The sequence below is a fragment of the Papilio polytes genome, unplaced genomic scaffold (assembly GCF_000836215.1).
Source record: "Papilio polytes unplaced genomic scaffold, Ppol_1.0 DF823288.1, whole genome shotgun sequence".
Taxonomy (NCBI): Eukaryota; Metazoa; Arthropoda; class Insecta; order Lepidoptera; family Papilionidae; genus Papilio; species Papilio polytes.
Window position 1 is genome coordinate 1,468,772 of NW_013525916.1, and position 25,034 is coordinate 1,493,805.

A 25,034-nucleotide genomic window follows, 5' to 3' on the forward strand; every position below is an offset into this window, starting at 1 on the left:
GTAAGGTTATTTTGTGCAAATTGGAAGAAAACATAAGAGGTAATGAAGACTATATTTTATTAAAGCATAACATGGCTGTGACGCCCATATATTGTAAATGCGAACATTTAGGTGGATGGATGGATGTTTATTAGAGTTTATAGCCTAAATGGCTAAACAGAATTCGATGAAATTTGGTACATAATGTAGAGGATAGTCAGGAAAAAACATAGGCTAATCATTTTTGTTTCATTTTCCACGCGGACGGAGTCGCAGACGAAAGCTAGTGTAATCATAAATATGCTTTGATAATTAATCAAAGAGCATTTGAGTATAAAAAAACATAACATCAGTCTTTTAGAAGAAAAGGTGAGGAAATATCAAGGATAAGAAAAATCCCTTCGGCTGTATTTCCAACGATAGTATAAATATTTTCTTTTACAGATGCGTGGTTTCTCTTTCAGGATTGTACTTTTTTATTTGATTTGGTATATCTAACTATTTACTAGTTTTCACCCGTCACTTCGTCCGCGTAGTATTAAAAAAAATATTTAGTCTTATGCGTTATTTTAGGCTCTTTTAATCTAGATACATGCAGCTACGTATTTATAAGTAGCTGGTGCTGGCGTCTTCGTTTGGGTTTAATTAAAAAACAATAAAATAGTATAGCCTATGTGTTTGGTGGAAGAATTTTTGAAATCTGCTTTGAAGTCATTTCAATACACACACAAATCCAAATCTTTCCTCTTTATAATATTAGAATAGATATTAGTATGATTAGAATGCCCATTTTTTTAGAATTCATGAATCGTACTGTAAATAATCATTTTGAAACATTGTTTCATTCAGACAGTGGTTAGGGTGTTCCGAGATATCGTGCCGCGGAAAGCGGAATTCCTTTCGTTAGCTGCACGTCAGCGACTGTAGAAAGCAGTTATTAAGTGATTACCAAGGTGTATGCAAACTGACAGAATAATAAGTTACTTCATGATTAGCACATCAATCATAACAAGAACAATAAGCGGTATTTGCAATGCTATGAAATAATAACCCTACGTGTAACTAACGATATTACTATTTACATTTTGGATGTAATAAATATCGCCGGTTTCTCAGCTACATTTAACCATTCGTTAGTGTTTTTGGTTCGATAATTTCAGGAAATACGTTTCCGAACTATGTAACTTGAGTTTTATTACGTTGAAAATTAGGTTAACTTTACACTAATGAATTACTAGGTAACCAAAGTTGGAGTATTTACTTTTTATTGAAGAAATTAGTATTCAAGTATTGTTTGCTTACACCTAACACAATGAGTGTTTTTTTTTATAACTAGTAAAATTGACAATTTAGCAAGTGGTCATTGGAATTTGCCTAAATAGCGAAGCTACCACTGTGGATAGACATCTGCAAAAGCAATTACGTTGCTAAGAGGGGAATCACAGAAAAGAGAATTTTGAAACTATGGTATATCAAAAACATTATCATGCCAGCTTTTTAGGGGATGCATGTTTCATTAAAATTTCAGTAAAAATATGGTTCTGTGTTTTTTTTGTAATATCAATCTAATTTCAAAATTGTAAGTACGAAATTATTTTCGAGATGAGTTTAATGAAATATAAATATGACAGGTTTATCTAGCAAAGTGAATGCGACGCGGTAACGTGAGAGCGCAAGGGACTTGCTTCTCTTCGCTTCATTTCTCCTAAACCTCTCAGCTTCGACTCAAAGGAATTATTTTTCCTCCGCTCTCAGGTCCCCATTGGTTCGTGCGAAACAAAATATTATTTTCCCTTACCCCTGAAGACCTATTAACTGACGCAGGCTTACAAAAATAAAATATTACTTTGTACTAAGACAACAGGTAAGAACCAAGCCAGCGATGATATCCCAAAGGAATTAAGCTAACCTTTCTATTTTAAGTTGATTAAAAGAACTCGATTTTAACTTTGGGAATGGGAATTGCTTAAATAACTTAAATATTTTGACTTGTATTTGATGACAGTTTATATTACATACTTTGATTACAATTGTTAGATTTAATTAACTGTTTTATAACAGAAAGATAACTAGAATTTTACATTTTATATACACCATAGAAAAGCACCAATTCTCAAAAGCAATCCCACCCAGGATTATCGACGATTACCGAATAATACGTTTTGTGGCAATTCTCGTAAAGCGAACATTTTAATGACACAAAACAATTGAAAACCGTTTGCCCACGAGAATCCGGATTTAGTTAAATCAGTTGATTCTGGTAGAAAATGTAAACATAAAATAAACACCTTTGATGAGTTGCCATAATTGATGTCCAATTTTAAAACGCTTGTTTAAGTATTTAAATGGAACGTTACATTGCCTGCAATATTAATCACTCTGGAAAATGGAAAATAATAATTTGACAGCCGATATTCACTGTAAATTGAAAGTGGATTACTTTAAAAAATTATGTTATAACTATTTTATTGTGATACTTTTGTGAAAGAAAACAAACGACAAAAATAATAAACCTACCTATTACGAGGTCACAAAAGAAACTCCTCTAACTTACGTATTCCTTTAGGGATTGAAAGGCGTGGAGGCAAATAGGTGACATGGTGGCATATTGTTTTCGACATTAGCAACATTTACTGTCGATTTTCGCATAGGTTATCTAATAATACTTATGACACGCTACACTCATAAATTCTCTGTATATATCCGACAAAAATCACGCACCTTTTTGCCGGCCCCGGGCGAAGTAGCGCTTTCTCATGCAAAATATATATACAACGCACGCAACCCACGCGCCGATTTATTTTCAAAAGGAACAATACGAAATAATAAAAAGCGTCGTACGTGCGAACACGACTCGCTTGTGTTGTTTGACCTTAAGATAATAAGTGACGGAGGGTAGGTCGATGTCGACTCCACTTGTGTCATTTTAGCACATATATTTTATGTTATCACTAGCTGTTCCCGTGAGATTTCATTCGCATAATTATGAAAACTTTATTTTGGTGTTTACATGTGTCAAATTATCAATTGCAAATGTCAAAATGATATGACATAATGACAAACCATGGCAACCTTGCTTCCATGATGTTGGCAGCAACTTATGGTCTCTTTCCCATATTAGGATTTATATGCAAAATATTTACCCCCTAAGTTTAATAGCGTCAAAATATATAGGCTAATGAACGTAAGTGTATGGCGTTTTATCAAAAAAGGAATTATTAAAAATATGCTGTAATTGCTTACATCTGAGGCAACAAAGAAGTGGGTATTTACACTTTATTATAATAGTATAGATTTGAAATGCTACCTTGTACTAAATATTTTTATAAATATTAACAAGGCGTAAAAATTAACTGTGGAAAAATATTAGATTTTTACCTAATAGATCAGCTTTCGGTTCAATGTATTTAATATTCATACATGACCCAAGCTCGATCCGTTGCCAGCACCAATTAAATAGTTAATTGTGATTTTACTATCTAATTTATTTTGTGGCCAACTATTATTTGTAGAAATGTAAAAAATACGATATTGTTTCATATACTTGACCCAATATTAACAGAATTTATCTTTACAGGAAAATATTTTTCTTTACATTGTTATAATACACTAGCTGTTCCCGTGCGATTTCATCAGCATAAAATTATATTATTTTTTACATGTGTCAAATTGTCAATTGCAAATGTCAAAATGACATGACATGACAAAACTTGGCAATCTTGCTTCCTTGATGTTGGCAGCAACTTATGGTCTCTTTCCCACATTAGGGTTTTTATTCCAAAATGTTTACCCTTTAAGTTTAATGGCGTGAAAATATATAGCCTAAAGCGTGACCTAAGTAGGGATTTTTATTAAAGAAAGAATTATTCAAAAATATGCTATGATTGCTGACATCTTAAGCAACAAAGAAGTGTGTGTTTACGCTTTATTATAATAGTGTAGATTTTTCTGAATGTAATTTTAAAATAAAATCACTTTTCTACTCATTTTCTTTTTAAAATAACTAAACATCGTTTCATGATCATTTATTTTCATGTAACTTAAAAATGTTTTAATTTTATAATTTTTTTCCAACTTCAACTTTACAAAATTTTAAAATACATTCATACAAAGTGGCAAAATAATCTTTTTAACGCGCATACACTCGTATTGAATATGAAAAGCGCACTCCGTGTTTCCACATAATCAAAGCGGCGACACTCGCGCCTCAAAGGTTCACATTCCCGACAATCTGAAGGGGTAACATTCCTGCCGGGATTTAACTACGCCGTAATTTAACTTTACGATGCATAGACATTAACGCAACTTTTTTATACCTCGGTGAAATTACACAGCTCGAAATATAGGATTTTAGGTATAATATAGCATTTAGACGTCACAATATTATGTTTTACTAATATTGTAAATAGGAAATCTTTTTATATTTTATGTTTGTTAGAATGTATATCGTAAATATCTATAAGGATCTCGATGGAATTTGACACAGACGTAGAGCATAGTCTGGAACACATATGCTATTCATTTTTAATCCCGCGTAGACAGAGTCGCGGGCGACAACTTGTGTATTTATATACGGACTTACAATGTGGAAAAAACTTTCATACGAATGTAAATGATTGACTTCTATGAAGTTACAAAGAATTATGTACCTTATGTAGGTTTACTTACGATTTTAAAAGCGATGGAAAACAATTTATGACAATTTTATTATTTAAAACTTGAGTATCCATTATAATCCGTATAACAAAAGCCATCAAATTAATTGATTATATCGAACAGTTAGATGTATCGTAGACAATCCTTAACAATCGCGTGTGATGTTCCCATATACTGCTGACCTGCAGACTTATGACGTCACTTCAACATTGACTTATAAACCTAAAACTGAATTTTTCTTAAATACGAATTGCTCGGTGACTTTTATGGTCATAAAATTCACTAGACTGTGTCCATGTTAAGGATAAAGTCACTCAAAAAGAAGTTTGTGAGAACTCATTTGCACACACGAAGCGATTATATTTACGAGATAGTGTACCATTTTAGCCCGTCTACGAAAAGGTGGGTTTGTAATAAAGCGGACTTTATTTTAAAAATGTTCCTAAACTAGTTTTCAGTATACCTTTAGATGCGAGCTGATTTTATAAAAATATGGGCTACTGTAATAAACTTGAAGCGCTCCGTAGCTTTATAAAGTTTGTTATCTAAACACCGCCGACTTTACCCTGTTTATACGTTAGTTTTTAATTTTATATGAAGACTTTAGAAAACTTATACAATAAAAACATAACTTTGAAAGTTATCTAAAAACTGTTAACGTTGGTTAGAATGGTTCTTTTAGCGTTTTTATTTTATTATTCATTATTTAAAATAACTGTATTTCACTTTACTTTATTTCCGAAACGCTAGCTCGTTTTTAACATGTTAACTTTTCTGATTTATTCTTCCTAGTCTATAGATAAAACTTTTTCATTATAAAAATAATCGCTGATGTTCACATCATGTGTACATTATGTGCCAGTTAATTTTAGATATTGCTAATGTTGGCCGTTGTTGATCACCTCGGTGTTCCCGTTAGTTTTCCCCCTTATAAAATAAATATTACAAATAGCATAACAACTTACCCGCGATATTAAAGCTTCCAATTAAAAGAGTCCAAAGTGAGAGAACTCGTGTGGGACTGGAGCGTAGCGAGCACTCCGTCATCTCTATGTATTAATCAAAATACTTGGCTTAGATGTTAAGGAATTTCTCCAAGCTATTTGTTCACATCGGCGGTTTACGCTCACAATCCCGAACTTAACTGAAACAAGGGAAAATTACGATAATATTAATAATTTATTACAAAGATGTTTTAGATGATATAAGACAATATAGAATTAAGCCTATTTCTGTACTATCTATTTGAAAATTTGCTTGTAACAAACAATATATCAGAGCGTATATTTTCAAGTTAAAACATTCGTATGATCATTAACTTAAAAACTTAAAATTGAGTACTAGAAAGATGTATTAAAACAAAAGAATAGTAATTTATAGGCCAAATATTGAAACGAAATTGAAACATGTAACAACGTCTTAAATGATAATGCCACGATTAAACTTCTACTTACATAATTGTTTAAGATTCGTTTCAGAATTTGTGTCGTGTTTGATATTTGTTTCAGAATTCGGCCATATAATTTCTATAACAAAATATATTGTAGTAAACAAAATAAACCTTAAATGTATTAAACTACGTTATGCTTTGTGAAGCTATCCGTGTTGTTAATAGATGAGTTATAGCGAGCGAAAACCATCAATCTTCATATTTCCTGAAGAACAACTAACATGGACCATTCGTCTCTGTAAATTGCCATTAACGACTTGATTCCTTTAACGTTAGTCTATACATACAAAGGAATGTATTTTTGTATGTAATGAATAATTGTATATTATGATAATTTCGAAATTATTTTTGCTGTTAGAAAATTACTAGATGTTTTACTTTTTAATTCATTGCGGGTGAAGTTGAGAACCACCGCTAGTCTTTATTTAATCAGGCAAGTTAATATAACAGTTTTAATTGAATAATCCTTAATACTTAATCACAGGCAATTAATACAGAATAGTCAACAAAAAATATTTTATATTTGTAATACTGTTTACTGTTGGAGCAAAAGACATTATGGTTTTAAATTATTTTGTTTCATATTTCAAAATTCAGTATCGAAGCAATCTTAGCATGCTTTCAAAGAACCATCGTGTCTCCCCATCTCGTCCCATACCTCTACATTCTTCCCATTTATTCCCATTATATTGAAGATGACTAAAATATAAATCTTATACTTAAACATAAAATACGTATTAAAAAAATTAAAAAAATCTATTACTTCATCACGTAACCTTTTCATTTCAAAACACTTTATATTTATATTAGAAATATAGTATTCATTAACATTTTTATTAAGTCATTATCAACTTTTCCGTTATAATATTTCGTAGAGTAGTTCCGAACTTTCACGGAGCACATTCTAAGCACTTAGGGAGTATTAAAAATTCAAAAAACGGCCCCATACCCAACTTTGTCGGTAGCTTGAATTCGACCAAGCCTAAGTAGTGAGAAAAAGCTGTATTTTCTTATAAACCTACATTAAAACTAGGAAAGTAACTATATGAACCGAAAAACAGTCGATTATAGGCGACTGTTATTTTGTTTTTGAAAACAAGCCACAACTTTTTATTTAGATTAATCAAATGCATATAAAAATTATAATTAAATACAAAGTACTGTGACTCAATTTTCTATACAATAAAGACATTCGAGTATTAAAAGCAAAAGATTATAATAATCATAAAGAGACATTTAAATATTTGAAACATTTCTAACAAAAAGTAACAGATTTTGTTTTCCAATTTATTCAAACAATGAACCAAATATGAAATTGCTACACGAACAGAACTGCGAACTTATGACAATCTTTACAAATAATATCATTTCAGTATAACCGAGTTGGAAATGCCAAAGTGCATCGCAAGTTCTATGCGGTAAACTGAATTTCAAAGACAAATAATTGAATTGGAATTGCTCGAGGAATAAGAGATTTTGTGCACATTCCGCAAAAATGGCTACGCTTTTGAACGCTATTAAAATTCATCCGTGACATCTATGCTTGTCAAATAATTTTAAATTAAATTAAAACTTAATGTTTGAGAACTAAGATTAATTTTAAAATAATTGTTTAAAGACTCTTTGAACATAAAATAAATAACACTACGTACACAAAAATAATATCCTTAATAGTTATAAAATTACATTTTTCTATCAGTGTTAAGTTCACCCCTTGTCTTAATTAACGTTCTAAAATCAGCATTGTCCATGTCGCATGTATATGTCGGAGTGACAAGCGGTTTGCAGGATTTAATTCTGAAGGTAGATGACATAAAGGGTATTTACTCCATTGTGGGCGGGCATATATCGGAGGCAAATAACAATCGCGTATTATCAGAAACACAGTCTTTCAATCTTTAGTGAAAACTACACAATACGTTCTAAACGGATTGCAAACTTTAACAGAGATTAACCAAAGCACATTATACCACTATTCAATGACAACTGTCATTTGTTACAGAGTATATAATTCGATTGCCGCCTTGACTATCAAACCATTCGGGATTGTCTTCTCAAAAATTATTTCAAATATTGCCAGCACTCAAAATTATTATTTGATAGTAACTGTAATCATTCAATGTTAATATTGATTTCGGGCAGTTATATATTTAAAACACCAGAACCTTCTGGTCATCATCTGAAAATGTGCTCAATGTCCTTGACGAAATTGAAGTTTTTTTAGGTTATCTCGCCTAAGCTAAGACTATTAAAACTCTATGGTTTTATTCGGCCAGACTTATAAAATAAGAATGTATAAAAAGAATGCCTATTTTAAATTTTTACCAAAAAATACTAAAGGAAAGACAAGATTTGTGTTGTCGTTAACAGAAACAATAACAGTTTACGATCTAAAATAAAATTAAGGCACCTGGATAAAGACATGCCAGAGCTAAAAGTCTTCAGAGATAGGAAACCCTCAGCCTCGTTTCTTTTTGTTAGGATTATCTTTAAGTTCCATCTCTTTATGGGCAGCGACTATCTGTGCATTTAATCCACTTTCTGTTTTTATCTCAAGACAAGGAAAAAGGTCGAAAAGGTTTGTGTCTTTTGTCCGCGACCCCTGATAACACGGTGACCTTTTCATCTCAACGTTTATTAAACGAAAATACACCTGTGCAGTCGTCAGACGCCACTGCGGAGATTTCATTAAATTCAATGGAGGGCAGTGTAATTGGAATTCTCTGACTTATTTTTCTTTTATTATTTCTACTTTATTCTTTGAATTTGTTATATTTATGTTAATCAGGATTTTATCCTTCGTTGAAAAAATGTGAAATTATTAACTTAACACTTTTCTCGCATAACGAAAACAAAGAAAACATATTCATGAATTGAAAAAAAAAACACTTTATGATGTAGTCTAAAGACAATACCAGATTAGTATTTGCGTATTCACTCTTAAGCCTGCTATAGACGCTCAGTTTCGACAGTTTCAAATGAACATTTCGACTCTTTAGTTAATACTAAGAGAATCGTCTCAAGCCGTCTACAGACCTGCTGCTAACTCTTAAGAAAATATCATAAATTACCTGAAAAATACTTGATGTTGGTCGAAAGACTACATATACAAGAAATCTAATGTTTATTAAAAACTCTACATACAATGTAAAGGTATTACAACATTTCTCAGGTGCGTGGAAACTACACATGCCTCTTGCTTTACCACTTCATTGAATACGAAAATGTAATATTTCGTTAGGCGTGTTCAACTGGTAGATATGCAGGCTTACAATGTTACAATATTTATCATAATGAAGGAAACGCGCGGCGGCCTAAACAAATGAGGTTGTCAACCGCAGGTGCGTTCCTTACGTGCGCGAGTTTACTCAGCGTTTACAAGCCGTGTTTCTTATACCTTTAGACTTATTTTCACGTAATTGACTACCAAGTTTATTCAAACTGAAGCCTGTCAATTCTAATTTATTATAATATTTTCATATATTTGTTTATTTAATCTATACTATTATAATAAAGCGTAAACACACACTTCTTTGTTGCCTAAGATGTCAGCAATCACAGCATATTTTTGAATAATTCTTTTTTTAATTAAAAGCCCTACACTAACGTCACGCTTTAGGCTATATATTTTCACGTTATTAAACTTAGGGGGTAAATATTTCGGATAAAAACTCTAATATGGGAAAGAGACCATAAGTTGCTGCCAACATCAAGGAAGCAAGGTCGCCATGGTTTGTCATCATGTCATGTCATTTTGACATTTGCAATTGATAATTTGACACATGTAAACAATGAAATAAAAATTTAATAATTCTATGCGGATGAAGTCGCACGGGAACAGATAGTTTATTAATCAATCGAGTAAGAATTATAATGTCTTTGCTATTAAATGGTATTTAGACAAAATTTTATTTATTTCTGTAACGTACATTAGTTGTACCGGTGTAAGACATAGCACAAGTTACATGTGCTGGTAGAACATGACTTGAATATTTCGTATGGCCGTACAAGCTATTCCGTACAGCAGCCGGCGAGAGCGCCACTAAATTTTGGTTGCCAATTTTCGGTTGGCAAGGCACTCTGGTTGATGTTTAGCCCCGTCCGTTAATCAGCTGAGTGGGCAGGTGCAGTTGGCTTAGATCCCAGTTGTCCGATATTTTCAAGAGTTATAACCCTTGTAGTATACCAGATTTGTGATGTTAACATACTTATATTGTTATAGTTAGTAGATAGACTCAACGCTCTTGATACTTGTAGCGATAGAACCGCCTCTAAAGGGAAAACATAAACATTCACGTTCTAAACTACTCTGTAAGTTTACATTCCTGTAATAATTATTGTTTGACAACTCTAAAGTAAAAAATATATGAGCAAAACTACTTACCTCAATAGTTAAAAATAATAGAACATTTTTAAATCCAAACTTAGTTTATAGTAAAATATAAAATAGCGTCGAGATACGTTAGGTTAGAGCGGGCACGTTGAGTAAAAGCGTATATTCGGTTGCTTAGACTCCAGACAAATGGGGACGTCAGCCTCAGCGTCGCTTGTTGACGAGCGAAAATTGCTTTGATTCTCTGACAAATCCTCGAGAGGAACAATTGCTATCGCATTTACTACAGAGAGATCACGTTGCACACGATGTTCACAAGCGCTTCATTACTTGAGACAAAACTTTACAGTTCATGTATTTAACAAACAGTGGAAAATAAAATAATAATAAAAAAAGTTATATACAAATAAAAATTATTTGTATGTAACTTTCATCTATACTAATATTATAAAGAGGAAAACTTTGTTTGTTTGATTATAATGGAATAACTCAAAAACTACTGTGCCGATTTCTTTCCTTAAAAAGCTACGTTGTCAGTGAGTAACAAAGGCTATGTTTTATATTATTTTTTAATTTCACGCGGACGGAGTCACGGGCGAAAGCTAGTTCTATATGTTTTGCTTAGTATATCATAACATTTCCGATTACTGTACGTATAAGTGAACATTTGATCTGTTTCTAAGCATTATATTAACTTATTACGTTTCACGTAAAAGAGCTAGATATATTTGCCATGGAATGTTTAAAATATATACTTATAAAATTATCCAATAGGACATATAAATAAATAGGCTAGTTTTCATTAAATTAATTGAAAAATATCTTCCTACGCATATAATTAAGGTTTTGGGTATATATTTCTATATGTAACTTATGCAACAAATCAAAATTATAAAGACTGATATAGTACATTTACAATTAAAATTACTTAGTCAACTATTCGAATTGTAATAATTATCTTTATTTAAACAGCCAGGCAGAACACAGACCGCAAATTTTTAATGTGCAAACTAGCAAAAACAGGTAAAGCGGTATTTGGATAGAAACTTAAGTCGACTTACGCTTAACTTAAATTTAATTTTAGTTTGCTTAAGCTTATCTTCGGGCACAAGTATTGCCGGGGCTTCCAGTTTCGATAAAGTTATACAGGTGAATAGATAGGTACAAATCAGGCCGTGGAAATCGATTGTTATTTACCGTCTTAGAAACAGACTCGACTTAGAAAACTTCCAACTATAAATTCTTTATAAATACAACGCCGTTTATACGGTAGTATGTTTTACAGCTTTACCTCTAAAGGCGATGTTAAATTTCCCGAGACGAAATATGAAGATATATTTTCACAATGTTCTGAGATGTGTTTAAAATATTTAGTGCATATGAATGTAAGAGAATTTAAGTATGAAATTGTAGCTTAAGGGACAAATAGTAAAATGAGAAATGAAAATTTTGATAAAATTGGCTTGAATATGTTACAGAATTCATAGACTAAATGTAAATAGATTTATGCTAATAATATAGAGTGTGTTGGCGCTTTACTATCCGAGCCCCAATCTTAAAGGGGAACAAGAGAAAGTATAAGAATTCCAACCAATTTCTTACTTTCAAGATAATCTTAACCCATAAAATATTACAGATAAAATGACGAGTATATTATACAAATTCAGATTTTAAAAAAAATTGTAAATCCGCGGAAATGGCGAAACGACCGTTGCCCATAGACATCCGCAATTGCAGATGCGTTGCCTATCCCAAATCAACGGAGGAGGAGACACACATAGAGAGAACATTCCCCTTCCTATGCGTCTCCTCAACCATCAAATCCACTTTCCCATCCAATCCTTTCCTCATAAGGAAAGGGTGAAACGGGAAAGGGGCTAAAATTGGGTCTCCGGCACCACAGTCATCAGACGGAAAGCGGAGTTTCTTCCACTTCACGTCTGTCTTCTGTGTGGTCGTGGTAGTATGGGGGGCGAGCCCACCCATTCGTGCGAAGATGTCAAAAACTGTCATTGTTTTAGTCACAAAACAATATGTACCAAATACTCTATACAAGGTGGTATAATGTATACACTAATATCTATATCTATACTAATATTAAGAAGATGAAAGATTTGTATTTTTGTATGTATGGAAATAAGTTAAAACTACTCAGCCGATTTCAAAAACTATTTCACCATTAGAAAGGTAATTTATATCTGAGTAACAAACGCTATAACTTTTATTATTTTTTAATTGCACGGGGACGAAGTCGCAAGCAACAGCTAGTTATGAATATACATACAATAACTCGGGCTAAGCGGCAAGCCTTAATCAATAATAATTACATTATAATTTATCAAAACCCTATTGGACTGTAACGCAATGGCACAAACACGCTTTGTTTTCAAATTGATCCGATCTGTTTACAAGAAACTCATAAATTCATAGAACTTTAAACTTTTAATTGGTTCAGTTTTTAACAGCGTGTTACAGAATTTTATCGATTTTTCAAACACGTGCTTCACTTTAATGATTGCAAAGAACCACTTTTAGAAATTCGGAATGGGTTTACAACATAACTCACTAGGATTAAAAAAAGCTGCAAAAGGTTCACGTGTAAAAACTAAACTAGAATCTACTCGTAGACAAATAGAATAATTTTACCTATTAAATTATGTTCATACATTTGTTGACTGATCTATGTTAATATTCTAAAGCGGGTACAATAATGGCATAACATGTTGGGATTTAAAACGGGGTCAGGCCAATCATGTTAATGAAAACAAGCCATGCAATGCGGCCCTGTGTTTAGCCTCCTGAATATTCAGTACGGCTATTTTCTTAACCGCCCTCTAGATTGTTGCTGCAATCTCAAATTATTTCCCCTTAACATTACGTACTATTGTACGTACCTACTAATAAATTGTGCCGCTCCAATTGAAATTAAACAAGGAATTCTCAATTTGCTATTATGACGTCATTATCGTTTCGGTATGGAGTTTGCGTTTGATTTTAAATTTGGAACATAAAATACCAAGTAAATGAAAATTCATTTTCAATGCTTTATTTTAATTGTTTAAATAATTGATTTTAAGTTTCTAAAAAAAAGATTTAATTGTAGAGAAATAGAAGTTCTTATTTGAAAAGATTAGGTTCTTAATATTGCAAAATTTACAAAAGACTAGAGTCGTAAAATATAAAAATACTTTGTTGAATATTAAATTTGAATAGGCAACAGGAATGAAGCACGGGCTGAGTGAAAATTGTTTCAACCATAAGCGGGGGTCGCGTAAACTTTTATTAATAAAAGAGTAAGTAACTGTAGGCATGAGAATGCCTTCAAACATTTGCCAGACGTGGGAATAATAAAAAATAAGCGAAATTGATGAGACGAGCGTGGCCCGGGCGCCCCGTTGACTTGAATTTTTCCTGCTAATATTACACTTTCTGTGCAAAATATTAGAACGTATTGTGAACCATGGGAAAAAAATTATATTTCAAAGGTGATAAATCTTACCGAGCTCACGAATACAATAATGTTCTTTATGAGAGATACAGTAAATTCAAGTATAATAAATTTACTTGTTAAATAAGATATTATAAAAGATATAACTGCAAGTATACTGTGTAGTGATAAATAGTATGAGCAATTTCTCCCAGAATGCCACATCTAATCAAAACAGCTACCCTTAACATAAAAGAAATGTGTTACCACAAAAATAAATAAATCATTAGTTTATTTATGCTAACTAATATTTCTGTATACGACATATTGTTTAACTTGTTACCGACAGCGCGGCAGCCAAAAATACAAAACACTTATTATAAAACAAACATATCTTTATGACCTTATTTACACAAAAAAGATACAAAAAACTTAAAACTCTCTTGATTACATCTTGACTTCTTTTTTTATATATTTTCTTTTACAAACGATTATTGCCTTGGTGGCCAGTATGCAACCTCTTTGGCTGTATAAATACTGCTTGTCAGCCAAAGAGGTTGTATTTTGCACTCAACACATATCGAATATTAATTAATTAGTGTTCATAAGTAGAACATTGGAAATTAGAACGGTCATCAATCATGTTCAGTATTAATTAGACGTAATGTCTATATCATATGAAGGTAAAAACGTATACTGCAATACCCCTGTGTACATTTAGAACATAATTTGAAAATAGCAGTTATCTAGTTTTCCACCTACGCCCATGACGTATTAATCTAAACAAGATGTCTGTTTACAATCGTTCACTCACGTACAGAGAACAGGGCGAGTCTGTAAGGACCACTCAGAACCTCCTTGAATCTACACGTCGTTTTGACTCACATCCGCGTCGCGCCCCTAACAGATTTAATCTGATATGGGACAAGAGGCAAAAAGTAATCGGATATTAGTTTTCGTTCCATTTTCTTCTTTCCGATCACATAGAATCGCGTTTTATTCCATAAAAAGTACTTCAATATCTAATTTTACCGGTCTAATATGTTTAGTATACCTATATAGCTACACTCAGAATTGTTAATTTGATAAATAAGGTGTCCCTTAGTTAATATTTCTCTTACAAAGTCTATGCTAATGGTCTCCCTTAATGACCATTGAACATGACACTAACGGAAGAACTCCTCACTTGCACATTCTAACTGAATATACAATTAGAGGATTTGAAAAATACAAGAAAATCACAGAATTATTAATTAATTATTGCTGTAAACAAACAAATAAAAAACAAAGGATTATTAACATTTTGAGGAAAAAAATGGCAAATGAGATATTTAAAAGCATTAAATAGCTACAAACAAAAATATTCTGAAACAGAATCCATTACATTTAAGGCTGGAGGCAATTACAGCTGGGAACAAAAAAAAGCAAATATACCCGAATGTTACATTATTTAACTGAATAAGATTTTAATGTATATTATCAACTAGCTGTTGCTCGCGACTTCGCCCGCGTGAAGTTAAAAAATATAGCCTATGTTACTCACAGATAAATTACCTTTCTAACGGTGAGAGAGTTTTGGAAATCGGGCAAGTAGTTTTTGAGTAATTTCAATACATAGAAAACTACAAAAATACAAATCTTTCCTCTTTAGAATATTAATCAAAAGGAAAATAATATAGATTGGTTTTAAATTGTACACAATAGGTTCAACTTATTGTATGCAAATACCACTACGCAGAACAATACTGAACGACAGTGTACTTGCTAAATCGGTTCAACCGTCGCTACAAGGTCACAATGAAAACTTTACTTCTAAATTAATTAAGATTGTATTAAAGGTATATACTTACCGAATAAGTTTAGTTGCTAAATAAAATGTATACTATTTAGTACTATCGTAAACTTATCGGTTAAGAAACTATAAAATATGTGAAATAGAAAATAAAAAACTGGAAGATATTCCCGCCGCGACTTCAGACAGCATAAAAAATAATCAAGACAACAACTCTACAATATCCCGGCAATCCGGGGTCGTTTGTAGGTCTTAATATTATCATAAAATATGCCAAATCCATTTAAGCTCAGTTTTTCTTTCCAGCTTACCGGACCGAAAATATTATTATGGCTGAAAGTCGGCTGTGGGAATTTTAATAATGGCTCTGTACTTTGCCTTCGTATTGCTAACTTCGTACCTAATAAAGTTTCGAAGAAATCCCTACGTTTTTGTTATGTTTTAAGGTTCCCAAAATTAGTACACGAACTCTCTTAATATCTCTTAATAATAATTTATTAGCCTTGCTTGTTTCTATTTTGAAACATATTATTTTAAGGTAATTTTAATTAGACATCGTAAGAAACAGACGTCGTACAAATTTTGGCCAGGGCGTTGTTAACACTAAAACTAGCATTGTATAGTTTGCTATTTACATTAAAAATTTTATTATAAGTGTAAAGAATAGAAATGTTTCTTAAGTAATACGTTTTCATTACATCTTAACGATGGAGGTTATCAAATTGTCTGTATTTTTTTAGCTATTTAGTTTACAAAATATAGTAGAAATTGATACGAAATTGTTGAAGTAATTAAAGCGTATGCGCTCGCAACACGTGTGCCAGTGGCAGATATTACCGGTTTCAATTTTGCATAATCCCGCCACCTATCAGTCGCTTCTTTGACATCCATACGTTTGAACAAACGTTAGTTCGTCGCGACTATATACAGTGTTCACTTTAATTTAAGCACAGCTTAAGGCCTGTCCCACTTGCTGATAGAGGCACAGATAGATTAAAAATGACGTCACTGTCAGATAAGGGAACAGAATCCGAAATTTCCATCACATATTTTACACGTTAGATTGTTAGCAGACAATTTACAATTTGGTTGGACAGGCCCTTACCGTTGTTACTATTGGAATGTAACAGTCACTTATAAACTAATTTTTAATTAAGACTTTTACTCTTTACAAAGTTAAGTAATTTATGGTTAGCCGAATAGTATCACTATCTACTTTTTAATGTTTTTTTCTCCTTGAAAAAGGTCAGATATCGTTGAACACCTGAAAAATTTATGAGATATTTTTTCATACAGAATAATTGAAAAAGTTAAAGCTCAAGGATGCCTTGAATTTACAACCTTTAAATTAGAAATTTAATATAAAAAAACATGTTTAAATAAATATGCTTGTGAAGTAGAACTCAATGTATAGTATAAAATTTTAATTTAGTTAAAAAAGTACGAATATATAAACATTATTAGAGGATTACTAAAAAAACTAGGACTATTATTGTGCAATGAAAACGATCGTCTGTATCACACTTACCTAAATGTGCCGACATGCCACACTCAGGATTGATTGTGAGTTACTTAAGTAGTCCTTTAATGGAAGTTCATCGTACTTAACCAACACTTAGTACCTATTACCACTTAGGAAAAAATATGTACGACTTCGGTCGCGCGTCACATTAGCGGTGCCGGTGGAAATATACTCGACTCCATAATATGCTTTAAGGTCTCTCGGTCATCCGCTAAGTGTAAATTATACCCAAGAGTAGCTCTTTGTATTACAGTTCAAATTAAAATTTGTTTAACTAACATTTTTCTATTAAGTTATTTTATGCACGCCTTTGAGATACACATCCGTGTGTTTGTGGATGCTTACGTTTTCGTGAGGTAGTAATATCGTTACGTAAGCTGGAATACTGGAGGATATCCCGCATTACACATAATATCCTCAAAGGAGGCTTCTATTAAAGCGATCCTCAAATTGTTATTACACTTAACGTCACTTGCATAGGCTTACTGCGGAAATCAGCCTTGTGAGATCGTGTGGAGCCATCTCATACGAAATTGCTTCGATCAAAATCACGTACATTGCTTTGGCTTTGAAATTATTAAATTAATAAACGTGTAGATTATCAAATTAAAAAAATATAACATAGTAATTTAAGAATATTTTTAGTAGAATTTTTAATGGTGCAGCTGGTTTTAAACCCACGATTATGAAATATACGACATTTTTTTACTACTGTTAAGTTGTACATCGTGCGACATTAAATACGAAAATAAAAAAAAGAAGCGACATAGATAATTCAGGCCGTCACTCAACCTTGCCTAACGCTCAATTACCTTTGAAGGCGCGCCCTAAATCATTGTGTTCCCCAAGTATCATTTCTCATATTTAGAGTGGAATATTTTTGTATCGAGTTCGAGGAAGTATGATAATGTAAATGTATTTAATTTTCTTCGTTATCGATTTTTGTACATGATATTATGACTACGATTATGATGCGAAAATATGGTTACGAGCACAATAATAATGTTTATCTTTTTTCTGAAAAATTGTGATTGTACTATATTCTTATCAAATAAGACCTAAGGTCTTACTATACTTGATCTACCAATTACACAAAACATTCTATGCCAATATTATAATGTATATTTACTTCTTTTACTCAAGGAGTTTTTATTTAATAATTCCGTATCTTATGCGTAACTTATCCGCAGAGTTATTTACGTATTTATGTACAGAAACATCCTTTATTCAGATAAATAACAGCTAAAACACCGCTATTACACGTCCCACATTTCTTATCAAATTAATAATGAGGAGAAATATACCCTTTCTATGGTATGAGGAAAGTTTTCATGAATTAGACCCTTAAAGTTATTGAGATAAGAGTTATTTTTGTGTGAAGAATAAATGAGAGTATATCATTTTCATTGGAGGCCATAGTTTCGAGTATAGGGCAGTTAAGATTGAGCGATAACGATTTTAATATGGGCCGGAACTACCCCCGGTATCCACAGCCCTGTAAAGAAAATAACGCAATTTTCCCTTTATTTTCAAATTAAATACAATAAACCTTATGTGAAAATTAAGGAAAGCTCGGAACTTAATTGATGGCTGAAAATTATCCTCTTAGGGATAATTCTTATTTGTTGATTTTAATAACAAGATCGTGAACAAGCTCGCTTAACATATTTTTAAACACAAATTCCATTTTACGGAGAAAGATATTATTTAATTTATAATACTGAATTCAACAACTGTGAATTCGTTACAGTAAAAGATTCACAATTTTAAGCTAAACGAGTTTAATTATTTGAAAAAGGATGGGAAGTGATCGATTCTTGTCCGTATTTTTTAATCCTGTAATCCATTAAGATTGGCATGTAATAGTTATTCGATTACTACATTCTTCTATGAAAAATGAAATAAAACGACATCTTAATTTTAGCTCTAAACATAACTTTAAATATAAGTTAACTATCGCATTTATGCTCATTTTCAATATTATTTATAGAAAATGAAGCTTTAACGTTATTAAAAACAAAGGTAGGAAAGCAATAGTTTTCAAGAACGTAAAACCAAACGTAAAATTTAAAGGCTTAGGTGAACCCAACTTTGCTAATTAGCGAACGTTTTACAACAATAGAGCTAATTGGATTTTAAGTTGGGTCCGTAGTTCTTGAACAAGGTCGCAGATGACGTGTTAATGCGGTCCAACTGTTCGAATTAGTTCCACGTACACAAACAAAATGAAAGGGTATTGATATACAATTAACTCTCGAATTTTAGGGACTGGAATGTTCTGATTAAATACCAGCTAATGGAAGTTATTTGTAACAAACTGATACACGGCAATAATGCTTTACAACCCTTCATGTAATATTAACTGGAAAATTTCAATAACCCTTCATAACATGAAATATCACTTTCCACTTAAAATATTTTATTTTTATTTGTACATGCATATTTATTTTTAGATATTACTCCTTCAGAATTCTTCGAAATTCGATATTTACACTTATTTGGAACCTGACGATAAAAATATACCTAAATCTTGCCATATTTTACTATCTGTTTAGTATAAGTAGTAGAGCTAAACACAGTACAGCAATGGGATAGTCTAAAAGATCTACAAACACGATTTACCTATTGCTTGTTCACTTATAAACGCCAACAACTTTTCTGCTCTGCATCGCGATAATGCATAACAGAAGAAAATTAAGCTATAAAACGTTACGCGGGCGACGGATTTACAGCCCCTTATGCACGTGACGTCACGACGTCTCTTGCAATGCTGGCTACGTGAGATATCAGATGTGAAATACAGTAGTAATTTTATTAACTTTATTTTTTAAAAATAGTAAAATTTTGACACAATAGTTCACATTACGGCACATTATTTAAGCCTTTTTGTAATGCATACAAATGAGTTTGTAAAAAAGAGGAATAGTTACTAGATCGGAAAAAAAGGATAAGCTCTTCATGAAAATATTTACTCTTAGAAAAATATGTTTATTTGTAAATTCTCCGCAACAACTTCCCATTGTAATTTTCTAACAAATAAAATAAATGAATTGTAACAAACGACTGAATGACCAGCGTTTATCTAAAACATGACAAAATGTTAGGGTGACGTGATAATTCCGACTTTATCAAGGTAATTCGTCGACAGCGCGTTTCAACGCGTGAAAAATGTCATCCACTTGCGACTTATTTACAACAGCAAAACGACGCTTGATATGATAATTTCTAGGAATTTACTTATCTTCTTGTCTTGTACAGTATTAAAATTCCGTATTTTCACATACAAAAACCTTAAATTAAGTACGTTAATATTATTATCTTAATAATAAATATAAGTTTACTACCTTTCGCCAGCGACTCCGTCTGCGTTGAATTAAAAACACAAAAGTAAGTCTATGTGTTGTTCTAGACTTTCCTCTACTTCTATGCCACATGCCATCGAGATGCCTTTAGCAGTTAAGGCTGCAAACTCTAAGAAATATCCATCCATCCAAATCTTTGCATTTATAATATTGATAAGAAATACTTCGAAGTTATATTTTTTGTGTGTACACATATCAAGTGTTTTAACCGCTTGTCAATTTCGGTATTAACAAATAATACACCCACTGCGTAACAGGCCGATATCGGCCTGACCGCGTACTCAAGCTGGTGCGGACGAAGAAAACTATGTCCCTCTCGCTAATGCGAATTGATTATCTCAGGTGGATACATTACATTACATTACAAAAAATGTATACATTATGCTTCCACAAATTTGTGGCAATTTAATCTATCCTAATTCTGGTGGGTCTATAAAGACCTGACGTACTGGAGGAAATATCATTGGGGGCGCATTTTGGCCCGCCGCTGAACGAGATGATGAATGATCAACTCCAAAAGGTCCATGTTGGTCTGTAGAATAGTATAGGAACACTTTAGGATGGTACAAGCAATTTCAAAATAATATGAAATGATATTTTCTCCTCACGCCTGTAATAGGATAAAACTTTGGAACTACTTAATATCTTAATACAGCTTGGCTCTGGTTATCGCCATTATTTACTAACTTCTCGGGAAAGCCTTTGAACTGTATTAATATATAAACTACGAGCATAATAAATATTCGCTGCGTACATTCGCTGTTATAAATAAGTTTTATTTCAAAATAATTTACTTAAATAGTATATAGTAAGCTTTTAATGATATTTCTTAAGCTTATGTTTTTATTCGATTTTTTTAAGGAATATTACTAAAGTATTCGGCCGTTAGCACCTTTAGTAATAAATGTAACGTTTTGTTCAAGTGATAACTGTAGCTATATTAATTACTAGTGATTGCTCGCGACTTCGTCCTCGTGAAAACATCCGCAATTGCAGATGCGTTGCCTTCCTTAATTGACGGAGGAGGAGACGCACATAAAGAGGTCATTTTCAAAAATAGTTATCTAAATTAATATACAACTTAATTTGTTTAAATAAATTCATACCGATATGATATGTCATTATTATGTACATACGTGTCAAATGTATTATTTATGATTCGTGTACCATCATTAGTTCGTGCATTGTCGGCTTTATAAAAAGTCGGCAGTGGAGCCGTGGCCCATTTCGGTTGACAAGGCAAAAAAGCAGGTTGAAAATTATTTACGTACCGAGCGAGGTGGGTTACGTGTCGGTCAGCTTGCGTGTCACGAACGCTTACGGACACGCACGCAGAACAATGCGGGGCGGGGCGCTGCGACACCCAACACCTGACGCCACAAGGTCACAAGTAATGTATTTCCAAGTACTGGAAATTGAGGGTTCAATCAGACATATAATATTCATTAATGTCTTCAACTTAGCGACATATGTAATGTGGGTATCACAGCAAACATAGTGGCGTTAAGTTTGTATAAAACTATGTTTATTTTAGACCTTTCCTTATAAATAAATGAAACAGAACGTCATGTCTTTTCACGACTTATCTGTTGAATGTATTGCTGGAGGCCTTATTCCTCCTGTCTTTTCTGTCCTCTAACAAGTGGACTCAAGGTGCGCGATGGAAACGATTACAACAAAATATAACCAACCAATCCCAATGTATTACCAACTAATGCCAATGTATTACCAACTTTTATTGTCCAAAGCGGACAATAAAAGTTGGTAATAACTTGCCATTATATTTTGTTGTATTTTTTTACAGGAAGCGTTCACTCATGGTGATAAGCGTGGTCCTTTCTTCTGATGTCATTAAATATATGCAATTTTATATACTAAATGTAGAGCACCTATACTATTTCATACTAATATTATGGTAGGTAGAAACAAAATTACGTAGCGTAAAATTCATGGAATAATAAAAACATGGTACGTTATAATTTTCCCAAAAGACTTCGTTTGAAAATCACCAATTTTAAAAGGATTAACACCTAGTCTATATCATTTTTAAAGAAAGATTGTTGCGTTGAAAATAATTGTTGCTCTTATAAGAAATGTATGTAGTTTTAAAACAGAAGTATTTGACTAAGTTTTTTTTTTATAATATGAGATGGCAAACGAGCAAGCGGTCACCTGAATCCACCGAACTGGAAAACGACCGCTGCCCATAAACATCCGCAATTGCAAATGCGTTACCTATCCTTAGTTGACGGAGGAGAAGACGCACATAAAAAGGACAATTCTTCTTCCTATGCGTCTCCTTCATCGTCAAATCCACACTCATCAGCCGAAACGCGGAATTGCTTCCACTTCACGCCTGTTTTCTGTGTGGTCGTGGTATTACACCGGGCGAGCCGGACCATTCGTGCGAAGATGTTAAAGCGGGCTCTACCACTGTTAGTTGTTTTCAAGTAATCTAAGAAATATAGTTAGTTCACTCTTTGCATTATTTTTCTCACACCTAACTTACTAAGGTTTGTTTATGAAAATATCGCAACATTATTTACACCATTTTCCTTGATTTGTATTATGATGTCTAACTTTATTTTGCTTTTACGCTAATGGATTTATTTTTACCGCCCTGTTTCCTGTATAAGAGATAATAATACGTTTTCCTGTAATACAGAAACGAGGGGTTTTATGGTCTTGCAACTGACACACACTAATTTTTAACTTATATGTAAAAAAATAATACATATTTTAAGTGTAAAAAAAATCTTCTGAATATTCAGAATGGAAAAAAACGACGTCGTAAAACTAGATAGTAATTGCTTCATGTTTAATGTTTTATAAGTTGTGTTCTTTTTTATAATTTGTTATGTTAATAAACAGTGTTTTTTTTTTTTAATTTTTTTTCTTGTACACACCACGTATTTTTAATAAATTAATTTTAACGAATGGTATAATCAGTTTTTTTTTTTATGGTTTTAATTATAATGGTGCTACTTATTAAGATACATCTTTTCCTATCTAAAATCACAATAAATGGATTACTATTAACAAACCACATTATCCACAAAGTTGTAACTATTAATAGCTAGTTATTTAACAAAAAGCCAAGGTAATTACGTTAATATTCGAAGATTTATATTTTCGATAAACAACTCACGCATGAGGTTAAACCAAATTATACTTTTCAGGCCCATGTCAAGCAAACGTTTAATTGACCCCCAAAAGTTACTTATTTTGTGCGTAAATTCGAAATAAAATTCTTCTTTTTTGTTGTTCTATTCAATGTTTTGTATAGTATAAATAAAACTTGTTTTTAAAATCACTGATTGAGACATAAGAAGGCTCGTAAAAGTTTTATGAACGTACAAAACGCACCATTAACCTTTCATTTATTAAGGAAAAATAGAAAAAAACATCCAGAAATAACTTTATCTCTTTGTGAAAAAAGTAAAAAAAGCACAAACGATATAGTTAAAACTCGAGGAGAACAACAGTAATGTTATAAATATTTAAATACCGAGAAAATTGTAATGTTGAATATTCTAAGCTTTCTTAGATTAAACGTTGTTTGTTAAACCATTCTTACCTAAAAATGTTAATCCACACAGAACACAATGCACTTTAACATCTGTTTTTATTATTCAAACTTTGTATGTTGCAACTTTTTTACAACTTTTATACCATCATAATACTCACTGAATTTTTATGTACGACACAAAAATAACACTGAAAGTTGTTTATGTCTTGAATGTACACTCGTCCTAATATTCACCATATCGGTATCAAATTGACAGATGTCACGTTCGAAATAATTCCCGAACGGGAAAGATGTTTCGGGAATCGTCCGGAGATGGTTTCGTACGGACGGCGTACGGCCAATTACTGAAGTCCGCACGCAAGCCCGCGCTAAAGGTAAAACGGCGCATGCTCCGAAGCGATTGACACTAACCGAGCTTACTACGAGCTTCGCGGAGGAATATTCATAAGTTAGTTTTAGTTTCGTCAACGAATGTTTCCCGCGGGTGATATTAATAATGCGTGTAAACTTGCTAAATCCTGAAAAAGATATTTAAAAACAAAACATTTTTTCCTACTACTGCAAACAGTGTAAGTAGTCTGAATTGCTGGAATAAATTGGTAAAGTCAAGTAGAAATACTGTTTATTTATAACCGTCTCTATGACGGAAATAGGACTAAAGGTTCTCCAGTTCCACTTATATTATTAAATTCAGAATATTCTACTCCATGTCTGTTTTCTATGAGTTCGTTGTATTTCTCAACAACAGATGTTGCTAGCTTTACTGTTTCTAAATCAAATAATTAAATTCAGTTACCTGCTAAAGTTCACGGGTAAACAGTAGTTTCAAACGAATTTTACCTTCACGTCTAAATGTGCCATGTAATTGCTTTTTAGTTCGAAAGTTTGTTTCGAAACGAATTATTCGAGACCGAATTTGAAATGAGGAATCATAGTGACATTGAGAATTAATTAACCAGAGGTCGCTTGTAACGTGTTCCATAC

At 32.4% G+C, this 25,034-nt stretch overlaps 1 protein-coding gene across 2 annotated transcripts in view; it reads right to left on the reverse strand.

Moving 5' to 3' along the window:
- The window catches only part of LOC106104982 (nephrin-like), a 58,713-nt gene extending 34,342 nt beyond the window's left edge, over nt 1-24,371 (reverse strand). The window contains exons 1-2 of one of the 2 annotated variants that reach the window (XM_013285174.1): nt 24,099-24,371; nt 5,601-5,779 (exon numbers count right to left, since the gene is read on the reverse strand). In XM_013285174.1, coding sequence (XP_013140628.1) covers nt 5,601-5,682 — 82 coding nt within the window. In that variant the 5' untranslated portion in view covers nt 5,683-5,779; nt 24,099-24,371. Of the gene's footprint in view, nt 1-5,600; nt 5,780-21,792; nt 21,860-24,098 lie in introns of those variants that run through there. The other variant, XM_013285175.1, reaches the window with a different exon arrangement.
- Between the last annotated feature and the right edge of the window lie 663 nt (nt 24,372-25,034).